General features: G+C 42.7%; 1 protein-coding gene across 2 annotated transcripts; it reads right to left on the bottom strand.

The window, feature by feature from the left end:
• Positions 1 to 2,745: 2,745 nt before the first annotated feature.
• Positions 2,746 to 12,922, bottom strand: mtnr1c (melatonin receptor 1C). Of its 2 annotated transcripts, XM_040174561.2 has the most exons (3): positions 12,060 to 12,181; positions 10,837 to 10,949; positions 2,746 to 4,804 (listed from the first exon to the last, which is right to left on the bottom strand). In XM_040174561.2, exons 2-3 carry the CDS (start codon positions 10,865 to 10,867, stop codon positions 3,939 to 3,941), a joined length of 897 nt encoding a protein of 298 aa, XP_040030495.2. In that variant the 5' UTR covers positions 10,868 to 10,949; positions 12,060 to 12,181; the 3' UTR covers positions 2,746 to 3,938. The 2 variants fall into 2 exon arrangements, with proteins under 2 accessions (XP_040030495.2, XP_040030494.2); XM_040174560.2 differs by lacking the exon at positions 10,837 to 10,949 and having other exon boundaries at positions 12,060 to 12,922.

Consider the following 12,922-nt stretch of genomic DNA (forward strand, 5'->3'; position numbering starts at 1 on the left):
AACTAAAGTGTGTTTATCGGGCGCATTAGGCCTGCCATTATTGTTGTGAGGAACCTCAAATATAATTGTTCTACAAAAAACAATATATTTTCTCAATTTTAATGGACTGCAAGCATTTTTATAAATAAACACTTGTGGAAGTTCACACTGACCTTTTTTTAGAAACAGGTCATGCTATATGTTCAAAAATTCAAAATCTTTCCTCATCTTTTCTCATCTTTCCATTACTCTTTACTTTTCTGTTTACCTTGGAAACAAAAGCAAAACAAAACATTATGGTGGCAATATGACATTTAATTAAAAGTTGTATCGTCAGTAGAATAACACTGATTTTAACCGGCTAACGCTTCTTTGTTGCAAGTTCATCTTAGTACTAAATGGTCCTTGCACAAGCACATTGACCTTCGACCTTCCAGAAGTATTTCCCATGAGTCTCTCCGTCCTGACTCCCCTAGCTGTGCCTTTTTCATTCCATGTGTCACTAATGCTCAATGTCAAACATGAGGCACCACACTCCACACCACACCTGTTGTTTTGACCCAGTGACGGTGCCAATGTAACTAAATGTAAATGTAGTTTCCATTCCAAGTGTAGAGTACTAATAGAAAACACTTTGTCTGCTTTTACAACTGCCGCTAAAAGTGAGAGGATTGTTTTTTGCATTTTTCTTTGCATGTAAAAGTATAAAAGTAATAAGGTATGTATTCAAGCACTTTATTTTACTACATGTAACATGTTGTGGTAGTAGAATAATTTAATTTTATGGAACTTTATAATTTGTTTCTACTTCATATTCAGATACAGTATATTAAGAAGTCTTTGAAGAGCATTGTCAAAAAAAACTAAATTCTGAGAAAAAAAGCACATTCCCTTTATATTTAGATTGTTAGCACTCTCATGCACAAGACAGGAGTTGAACAGCTTGCTTGTGAAAAATATACATGTAAAAACGCTTTAGAGGACACAGCCAAGCTAACTAATATGTAACAAAAACAAGGGCTTCAGAGTTAACGTGTTAATTTATGCAATTATTGTGGCCGTGAGAGTTCAGAATTCTGTCTCCATGATTTTCAAATGTGTCTAGTTTTGTGTTTAAAATACAATTAAACAACTATGACTGGAATACACACCTTTTAAAGTTATTACTCGTTAATTTATAAGATTTAGTCTTTCTCTCTCTTTTTCTCTCTCAAAATGTGAGATATATGAGTTAATTTTTCTATTTAGTGTTTGGCAGATTATATAGCAGATAATATTGCCTTTTTTAAAGGCAACCCTCTCACTTGTAATTAAGTATATTAACATAGTTGTGTTTGTACCTTTACTTATAAGATTCAAGTAATTATTTCTCCACTGGCATCTGTCAATAAACAAGGGGCAATAGGGACATTTTTTCAAGTAGAAAAACATAAACATTTACATTTCATATATATATATATATATATATATATATATATATATTATGCAGTGCTGTACACTACTCAGTGTAAAAATAAAATTAAGGTATTTGATATAAACTATCACCATCACCCACATGTCCTGCTCTGAGAAATGTAGGAACGCATCACATGCATGAGGACACAGGCAGTGCTAAACCCCGTGAACAAACCCATTTGGAAACTTGCTATCGGGGCAGCAGACTCACCGTGAGATCACACTGCTGTAAAATGCACTGATGTGCAAGAGCTGTAGAAATTCCTCCGTGCACAGAAGGGCTGCATTTGTCTTCCTGTAGTGAGGCAATAATCATGGCATGCTACCGTTGCACCGTGTAGTGCTTCACTCTTCACGTGTTGTGGAAATAATCTTCATCTCGGCAGCCACGAGAAGGACGATATATTCTCACTGCTGCAACGTGATGACCGCAAATGCACTGCGCGGTTTTGAATGATATTTGAACATAATAAGTCGGGCCTCGTATCTGACAACTTGATCTAATTTATTATATGTAACTCCGACAAATAATTGATACTAACGATTTATGGTGTGCCTCGGCTGTTGAAAGCCTTGAGCTCACCCTACGGGGGAACCAAGGAGACAGTACGTGTGTAAATCTAGCTGACTGGAGTCAAAGCATAGATAGATAGCTCTGTCCTTGAACATTCAAAAATAAAAATTCCTCCACAAAGCTTTGTTATTCATATTTCATCACCGGCTAAACTGCCAACTATTTATTGACAAAGACACTATATATCATAATCAAAAGCGATCCACCATTGGTAGAATTATCAGGAAATGTTCTGCAGACCTGACTGTAGCCCAACACTCAGTGGACAAATGTAGTTAATTATCCCCTTGTGTTAGAAAACATAAGAGCACATTTACCTAAATGTCAAACAATTCCTTGGGAGATAAATAAATGTGGGCGGAATAAGCATTAAGAGGAGAGAATGGAGATAGGTTTGGTAAGGAGATGAGGATTAGTCTGTGACTCGTCAACATGGTAGAGCCGTCTCTGTCGTATTCCCTCAAGGCCCTTTAGCCACTCATCTGGAGCTGACCTGGCACTGGCGTGTGGGCTGCTTCTTTCTTCCACATCAGAGCACTGTCTTGTAAGATTGCGAGATGGATTGAACAGCTACTGCTCTGCAACTTGACAGCCCGCGATCCATCAAGGATTGACGTTCCACAATCGTCCATACAGAGTTTCATCCGGGCACATATCGGGCAGCCTGACCGGGCTTAGCTGCAGCAAAGCAAAGCAGGACAACAAAAAAAACCAGGACACTGATATGAAAGTAAATGTTGTGCAGAACATATTTATGAATCCTTTGAATTAGACATGGTGCATGTGCAATCTCTTTAATATTCCAGTAGCAGAGCATCATATCAAGAATGCGTCAGATTGACATCTTGGAGCCTCCACGTGAGGTGAACTGCTCACGGTTTGTTTGTCAGGTTGAAGTTGTGCCTGGAGGCTGTCAGAGCTCATCTCGGCGAAGGTGACGTGTGCTCAGGCGCACTTGCACTAACACGTAATTGCATCTCTTGCTCCTGATGCGTATCATGTCCCCCGGCAATTTAATAAACAAGGAGGATAGCTGTACTCATCTGTTCATCTTCAAAATGTCTAAATCATCCGGGGTCCAAAAGGGGATGTCTGAGGCTTTCATAATTTTGTCCTATAAATTGATCCAGCAGTCAACGCAGTTAAAAGACAGTTTGGCTTTACTGGAACATTTAAACTGTGAGAGAATACAATTTTACTATCAGAAGGCACATATGCTTCTATTAACACAGGTCCGTCCATTTCTTCACACTGGGCATCATGGCTCAGAAGTCAAGCCTGAGGGTGAAACAGCATCATAATGAATAAATGCAGGCTACATTCCCAGCGAGAAGGAGCTTGAGATATTTATACAAACCAAGGATGACATATGGAATGCAAATGTCCTTAATTTTCATAAAAGTTGCAATATGTCAGATACAGAGGTACTAACAGAGGAAGTAAAACAACAAAGCTTTAGAATCTTCCACCATTAATGCTGCATTTACGAGCAAAGAGATAAAGTGGGAAAATGCATTTATTTTATTTACCTTCTACCATCGATCTTTGCAAATATGCAGTGAGTTCTTCTGGGGCACACAATGGACGGATGGTGTGGAGATGTGGAAGTCCCTCATTCAAATAACAAGCTATCCAGTGCGAAGTGAAGTGACTTAATGTCTTTTGCCACATACTGTTACCTGAATATGTGTTTCTTGTTTTGTTTTTTTAAATAGAGTGCAGAATTACAAAGAAGGCACAATGTACAAGGGATCAAACTGATTGTTTTTCATCTCAACGCGAGGGAATAGTGTGTCTGACATGGTTGAAATGGTACATACAATTGCATCTTTGCAACAGATCCCATGAAAGGCACTAGGTAAAATATGGCACAGACCCGCAATCAGGCGACACAGAAACTTAATCTCAGTTTCCCAGCAAAACGTCAACATTATACATTTATCTCTGCTACATTATTGTTTGTAAAAGCAGGCAGGGGCTTACTCTTCAGTCCCTCTGTGCCACACTTGGAGGTCTCCATGAGAAGCAAACGTGGGATACAAAGACCAAGAAGAATTGTCTTGTATTCTTTGCGGAAGTTTTGGTTTAGCAGTCCATATATGACCGCGTTGAGGCAACTGTTAAAGTATGCCATGAAGTAGCTTGTGACAAAGAGCCACTCAGGTATGTTGGGCGCAACTCTCTCTGGGTTTATAGCTACTGCTAGTCCTATGAGGTTCAGCGGAGCCCAGCACACTGCGAACAAGACAAACACCACAAACATCGTCAGGAAGTTCCTCATATCACTGGGTTTTAGTTTGGTCCTTAGCTCCGGTTTCACCCGACGTTTCACTTGGATCACCAGCACCCATATCCTCATGTAGCAGTAGGACACCACCGACAGCGGGATGAGAAAGTGAATGACCACTACTGAGATGGTGTAGTATGAGCTGACTGTCTGGGCGAAAGTGCAGGAGTAGACGCGTGGGTCGTACTGCAGCGAGCCGACGAAGAAGTTCGGCACTGTGGCGAGTGCGGTCAAGAGCCATGTGAGGCCCAGGTAGCAGCAGGTGTTCCTCAGACTGTACAGCCGGTCGTAGTGGAGGCTGTGGCAGATGTAGCAGTATCGGTTGATGGCGATGGCCGTGATGTTGAAGATGGAGCCGATGACGCTCAGGCCCATGATGAAGCCGCTTGCCTGGCAGTGCAGGTCACCCATGGTCCAGTCATCATGGAAGATGGCTGTCAGGACCAGAGGGTAAGGGTACAAGGCCACCACCAGGTCTGCCACGGACAAACTCACCACGAAGATGTTGCCTTGAGAAACAGAAGAGGTGACAGAACAAGACATGACCCAAAGTGGTGAATGACGAAAGCATACAGCATGTCAACGGAGCACGTCAACGGAGCGCGTCAACGGAACGCGTCAACGGAGGTCCAACTGGGTTTTCCATTGTAAAAGAGCAGCTTCATTGTGCCCTCTGGGGCTCATTTTGATGAGGTATTTGACACTTACTCTCCACTGCACTGAACAACAATTTCATTTATTCTATCTCTATGAATGGTATATATAACTATCGACATGGGTTTGGTAAAGATATCCTTGGTGCCCATAGGATGAATCCCACTGACTTTCTCTCTTGTAGCCCCATGAGATTCACATTTGTGGTTTTTGGTGAACTCTTTTTTTGGATTACCATCACTAAAAACACATTCATGTCCCACTAATGATTCATTGTAAATTGTAATCATTTTAATATCTACAGTACTTTTGGTGTACTTTCAGTTTGGTGCTAAATAACAAACAATAGCAGCCTAATACGCTAAACTAGGATGGTATTTATTGAACCAGCTTAACATCAGTTTTAATCATGTTTTTATCGCCATTGCGAACAAGTTAGAGCCGCTTGGCATGGCTTCTTCGTCTGGTTTTTAAACTATGAAATTATTTCGCAAGTCACACTTGCAAGTCGATTCCAATAAAATTCATCAATCAGGCTGTTCAATTGAGCTCACAATAACCAGGATAAGTTTTTGGAAGACGTGAATCATAGAAAATGACATCCGATATTGTTACCGTGCAGCTGCTCTGGGTGCGGGTGGGCGGATAAAACAATAAATCAAACTTTAATGTGTAAAATTAAGACAATAGAAAACAATCGCAGTGATGCCACGATACAATATAAGTGGTGTTCTGTAAATGACTCATCAGCTTCCCATAGGTCTTGATTTGATATTGTGCAATAAAGGGCCTGTTGTGTATTGATCGTAAGTTTGTCCCTACGGGGCATCCATATAAAAGAGGGAACCGGCACTGGATGCGGGGTATTTGTTTGTGTCACGCAACGTCCATTAAACACATAGACAGCTTCGCACACGACTCGACCTTCTGAGACCTCCAAAGGTTAAGCAGGCCGTACAGACACAACAAAGAGCGCAGGTGGAGAGGCGGAACAAAGCAAAGGACCGAAGCTTCAGAGCTGGAGAGAGAGTTCTTGTTCGGAACTACCGTAACGGTCCAAAGTGGGTACAAGCAACTGTGGTCGCTCAAACAGGTCCAGTGTCCTACACAGTCCAAACACCAGAGAACATCATCTGGAGGAGACATGTAGATCAACTGTTGTCAGGCACCAACCTCAGTGATGACTCAGGTCAAATGACAAACCCAGAACAGCTACTGGAAGCCTTCCAGGGGTTTCAGCCATCATCTGAGCATCCACTGCCGCAACACAAAGACAGGGAAAGTGTTCCCTCCTCACCTGAACCAGGGGGTGTGCCGACTCAAGGTGCTGACGCACCGCCGCAGGGACTTACACCATCACCACTCAGACCCAGTGACAGTGGAATAGTAGACTTACCCGTACTTCGTCGGTACCCCACAAGAGAACGACGACCCCCGGACAGATTGAACATGTAGCGACGAGACTAACCTCCAACATTGGGGCAGAATACCCCCCAGGGTCAAGTCTGGGAATGGAGGTAGTCTACCCTCTTTCCCTAGTTCAGGGGAAGGTTATTTTGGGGTATCTGTTAAAGGTAATTGGGTACGATTGTTAAAGCAGAGGGGCTGTGATGATACTAAGAAGAGATTGTTTACGTCTGCATGGTTGGGGAAGTTAAAAGTAAAGGGGGAGGGATGTTGTGTATTGATCGTAAGTTTGTCCCTACGGGGCATCCATATAAAAGAGGGACCCGGCACTGGATGCGGGGTATTTGTTTGTGTCACGCAACGTCCATTAAACACACACGCATTACTTTCCTACCGAGTCTACTGTCCGATCCTTTTGTCGTGTTTGTCGAGTCCGCGACACAACAGGGCCTTTTGTGTGTGTGTGTGTGTGTGTGTGTGTGTGTGTGTGTGTGTGTGTCTGTATGTGAGCTTCACATTTTTTAAGAGTCAAGGTTTGTGATGAAGTGGAGATTTTTGCAGAAATGACTAGTTTCTGTCTGCAGAAGTTAAACCATGTTTTTTGTTTTATGTACTGACACACATCTTTTTTAATGATCTCCATTTAGAGTACTATCGAGCAAATCAAAATAAACCTGTAGGCCTACTGAAGGTTAATCAGTATTATTATGTTTCATGTCATTAATAACTTCTTTCCCGTTTCTGGCGCATCATTACATCACTGGTAAGAGTATAAATATTTGGGCTTTCTCTAAATAATCTCAGCTCATTTTATAAACATTGTTTGTCAGACATTGGGGTTATTCAAGGGTTGATATAACATAAACTACCAGCTGAAGTCTGTGAATGTGAAGGTGCTAGACTCTCAACAGCTCAGCAGCTGAAACAACAGCTTTGATTGGCAGATATGACGGGAGTGGATTTGAAATTTATGTTGGCCATCAATCCTCAATCCCGGCACCTCAGCGGCCGCACCTCTACAGTGTGTCTCATGTCAATTTACTTGCCTGAACTTGATTGAATGAATGGTAATGAGAACAACAAAGAACATGCAACATCATAATTATGTCATTGTATTCCTGTCATTGTGATGCGTTCTAACTTTTCTGTTTTATTTTTACAAGAAAGTCAGCTGTCAGGTGGAGTGTTTTCCCTCGTGTCCGACGTGGGTATTCGCCGGCATTCGCTTTCTAAGCTACGCAAAACAGCCCGAGCCGTCTCTCGGGCCCACTGGGATAAAAATAAAAGCATTTGCTCTTTATCCTCGAGTCAGCTCACTGGGCAAATCTGTCAGATTGTATTTGTGACGCTCACAGTGCTCGCCGTGTGCGTTTGTCATTGTGCAGCGTTTTGAATCCTCGCTCGACATCACGCGGCTCAGTGCTATCAAGTGAGCTAGTGGGACGGGGCCTGCTGCAACCTCGCGGCTCTCCGAACCCTCTCACCCCTTTATCATCAAGAGGATGAGGTAGGTGCTAAAGCACCGCTGAGGGGATTGCTGTGAAGCGGGCAGATGACTCTTTGTTTTGCTGGCGTCTATTATTAAAACGTTGGCCGAAACCGCCGCCTCCCGCTGTTTAATTAAACAACTTGGCCGGCTTGATGCTCATCACACCAGAACTCGGCACCGTGAACCATTATTGTTTTAGTGTAAAACAGCTGAACAACAGCGCTCTTGCCCGCTGACATCTATGGGAGCTATTATTATCATGGAGTGTGGCTTTAGAACCATTGAACCTAACGGCCGATTGGTTGCGGCCTACAACTTCTCTGACAGCATCGGCCGTGTCAACTGAGTCTCGCCGTGAGTGTCCCCCCCCCCCCCCCCCCCCCGAGAGTTGAGCGACCACCCTGTAAATCATCCTGGTGAGTCTCTGTCACATATCTGTCACATTTTGTGGCAAATGAAATATAAATCGAAACAAAACACACAAGGAATTATTCAGCTCTGGCGGAAGGGAACAAGATATATAAACCAACATCATCCAGACCACAACAAGGATGAAGCATTATTTATGGAATGAAGACCTGCATAATGTATAATTATTCACTCGCTATTCAACATATTCATGGCACATTTCTTAATTTTTACTCAATAGGTCTGTATATTGATAATAAAAGTAACACGAACTGGGAGCTCTCCGGATTATCCAACTCACACTCACCCCCCCACACGCAACCCAACACTCGCCGGCCTCTACAATAACACAAAATAAGACAATATCTGGACTCCGTAACTGAGACTTTCCACTTTATTATTTGGTGTGTTTAAACATGTGTTTATCTAAGTTTTGATGGGGATTATATGTTTTATGTTTGAATACAGAGGTTTTCCCTGCAGATGGGCTTCCTGATTTGGTATTAGATTTAATTTACATCATTAAAAGTAAGACAGGGAATAACGTGGGTTATTTGCCTGTCTGGCGCCCAACCTGTCCTTCGTTTTAAACACGCACCCCTACGCTACAACAATTAGGTATTGACGCCAAGTGAATTTTTAGTTCGACAAGTTGCATGGCAGCGTGATAAAACTGTTTTACAAAGATTTATGTTCCATTCTAATGCCAAACCCACCTTCTGTATCCCATTACCTTCACTGCTCATGCAGGAATCGTGATATACTGCGCTTTGATTTACTCGCCTACACTTTGAAAGACGTGCGTAGGATATATGTAGGACGGACAGTATCTCTTGGATTTGGCTGCACACCAGCAATGTGAGGATTAAATTAGACCTGGTCACTCTCACCATCATAAATAAGCAACAATAACCTTTCGGCAAGGGCTTTTGCACTGTCGTGACCACTCGGGAAACTCATCCTCAACGGGCCAGAGAATTTTACGGAAGAAGTTTCACATTAAAATGACAAAAGCTGCCTTTTGGTGATGCAGGCCGCCACGGGACCGGCCAAAAAACATCATGGTCACCGTCAAAGGCCATCTACCAATCAGATCTGCCGTGTCTGAGAAGATAAGACTCAAAGGCCCTGGTGGGCCCATGGTGGGCGCCACTCCAGACACCCAAGGATTATAGTCAAATATGAACATTTGAATAAGAACAGACCACTATTCAAAGAAGAGATTGGATGAAATTGATACATAACCCTGTATTTACCTTATCTAAGTGTGCTTTGGTCAAATAATCCCAATCTGATAGATATTCCGCCTCCCTGTTGACCACATTAGAAAACTGGAGGGCATGTAGTCATTTTTGTTGGGGAAGGAAGACATGTTTAATGTAGTGTGCTACAGTGATAATCCCCCTGGATCTGAGCCTTCAGTTTAAACTGGCTTCTGGTTTGACTCACTAACCACTGACTGAATTAACCCCCCCTCTGGACACTGTGCTTTTTAGGTTGTATTTATGATCGCAGGGTGACTGAGTAGATGTGACACATGATTTAACTAAATTCAATCTCCAAACCTTAAAAAACAGCACAGCTCCTGACATGGAAGTGCTTGTGCACACACATGCACACTCGCACACAGGCAAGTTCATTCTTTCGTTATTACCTCCATCTGCTCCCCATCGCCGTTTTCTTTTGCTCTCCCTCTCTCTCTCTCTCTCTCTCTCTCTCTCTCTCTCATGAGTGCATTTTCAGAATGTATTTTTAGTATGGTTAAACCCAGTGGGAAACTCTAACGTTAACCTCCATTGGCAGTCCTGTGCCACGCTCCACCCTCTGAAGATTCACTGGATTGATCATTTCAAAACAGAACATGTGGGACCAGCTCTGGAAACACATGAAGATATTGAGGACAAATTCATTCTCTCAGATGATATAGCATAATCTTTACAAAATGTGCACACATGCAGGTGCACATTTTGGGGAGTGTTGGCATATGAGGAAGCCGAGATGAAAGGTGCCGCTGCAGTGTGTGTGGAAGCAGACCTGCAGTCTGAACGGCGCGTGATGGAGAGAGGGATGTGTTCAAACCCGGCCTCACACACAGGCTTCCATTACAATATATGTCTGAGTGTAGACTGTAAATCATACATTGACCTCACTATATCTATATATATTATTGTACTATATTGCACCTAACCCAAAGAAGCTATCTATGACAAAAACTGATTTTTATGGACACGTCCAATGAAGTATAAGGGTGACATCACTAATCACTGCGGTGGCTGCAGTCCACCGGCACAAAGAGGACTACTGAACGGGCCGTTCGGCCCTATTGTTCGAGACCAGTCGACTGTGGAGATTTTGCAAACCAGATAATCAAATCATTCTTTGGGCTCCTAAACTCCTCAGCAAACAACTTTTGGCTACTGAGTGCAGGACCTCATTGGGTCTGTTATGTAATGTATTGTGAAATTGTAATTTAAAGCTAATTATTCCAAACACATAATGATCTAATCCGCTTGCCTGGTTTGCACTGTGTTGTGATCACTGAGTTTAGTCTTTTTCCTAACAGCAGGCTTTCTTGACTCTTACCTGTAGAGAGCTGCTGGGTATCATGGTACATGGTCCTTTAACTCCCGTATACGTTCAAGGGAGCAAAACGCCCCACAGTTTTGGTTTTATACTATTTCTTCTGTTTCCAACATCTCAGTATTCTATTTTGTTATTTTTGGAAAACAAAAACATGAGGTTATATCGTTTAAATACATTTTTCTATAATTCTACCAGGACAAAATGATGTGTCTTACGACTTCTTTGTGTGTAATTAACCCATGTGACTGTTTCTTAGAACATTTTCTTTCCCAGTATGTGCAAGACAACAAAATGGCTCAGAAAATCAAAATTTGTTTTAAATTTATTTAGGAATGATAAAAAAAATCCATAGAACGATACATAGCCTATTTGCTATATTAATAGACTCATTTTTAGTATAATTTAAGTTGAAATGTAATTTTCATTCACTGATGACAAAAAAGATTAATTCAAGTTTATTATGTGTTTTAAAAAAGAATGGCCTATTTGGTCCGGGGAATACTTTACATTGTTAGCGCATGCATAGTCAACATTGACAGGGAGAATAAAACCCTGATCTCCAAATGAACTATTTGTTTCACTGAGTACATCACATCTCCTCCATTCAGCCCAAAATGTACTGCACAGGCCTTTAGTTTAGGCAAAAATGAATTAAATAATCAACGTACGGACTCATTGAATGGAGCATGTAAATGACAGGAATTGAGTGATGAATACAACAGCATTCCTCACCATGGCTGCTAATAATTCAATGGAATCTCATTTAAGTGGGAGCGGGAATCATCTGGGAAGGAGAAGCAATGGAACAACGCCAGATGGAGGAGAGAAGGTTTTATCATTTATGAAGAGATATGAAGACAGACAGGCAAATCTGTGGACGCTTCCCCCCCACTCAGACTGGAGGCTCAGTTCAGATAGCAGCCTGATTGTCGAGCCCAGAGCAGAGGTCACAAGCTACAAGTTACATTACATAATGAGAGTTGTGAATGAAGAGAGAGGGGACGCAATAAGGCATCGCAGAGGTCATTCAGATGGACAATTCTCGTTTTTTTTGTTTTCAGACAATTAAAGAGTCTGCTTTTGAAACACATTTTTTTAAATTCTGAAATAACAAAAACACATTCATTCATTTTGAGGAAATGAAATGTACAGTGTGTGTCTGCATTGGCCTAAATTAGACACCTTTCCAAAAACACACGCTCTGTTGCGTCTTCATCTCTCACCTGCGTTCCTTAGCTTCTTGTTCCTGTACACCGACAGGATGACCAGCACATTCCCCAGGATGTCTACCACGATGGTGAAGATCAGCACGCTGGCCAGCGTGCTGGACAGCCCGGTGGACGAGGCGCCCGCCCGGAGGTCGCTCTCGTTCCGGGACGGACAGTCCGACCCGTTTAGCCCCACCGCCTCCCCAACATCCAAACCCAACTCCATCTTTCCTCAGGCTGCGGCGGCCATGGTGGCAATAATCCGATGTAGGGTGCAGCTGGAGAAGAAAAGAAAAAAAGATCTACATCCCCAAAAATTCCCAAATGTTCTCAACTGGAGGGAGTGTTGAACTAACTCATCCCGCTGTGCCTCCTGAGTGGTGGGAGGAAGAGGCGAACTCTGGCATATAACCTGGATATTAACGGACTGCACGCGGGGGAATTTAAGAAGTTCATTTCAAATGGGATAAAGATGCCAAGGGCTCCAGTGTCTACCCCTCAGTTGTAGATCCTCTCCGGTCACCAAGGCTCTTCCGTGGCGCGTTATTGTCGAGGAGCCATTTGTGCGCTCACTTGCGCGTAAAGGCAAAGCTCGAAGCGCGGGGCTCATTTACAGAGCAACAGCGATTCCAGTGTTGTTTTTTCTTTTTGCTGTTTGGTCGATGGGGGCAATATAAAGGCAATATCTGTGCTCAATTGGGTCTGTAGCGAGGCTTCAGCCGGTAGTTTAGTGTTACCAAACACTCTTTGCGCCGCGAGTCTTCGGTACCCGGCTCATCCAATAACAACACGTCAACAACACGCCAGGTGGAAGAGGTTGAGATCCGACTAAATGTGGGGGAGTGGAAAGTCGCACCAAGGACACTGTAGCTTACTAA

Source organism: Gasterosteus aculeatus, chromosome 4 (assembly GCF_964276395.1).
Source record: "Gasterosteus aculeatus chromosome 4, fGasAcu3.hap1.1, whole genome shotgun sequence".
In the NCBI taxonomy this organism is placed as follows: domain Eukaryota; kingdom Metazoa; phylum Chordata; class Actinopteri; order Perciformes; family Gasterosteidae; genus Gasterosteus; species Gasterosteus aculeatus.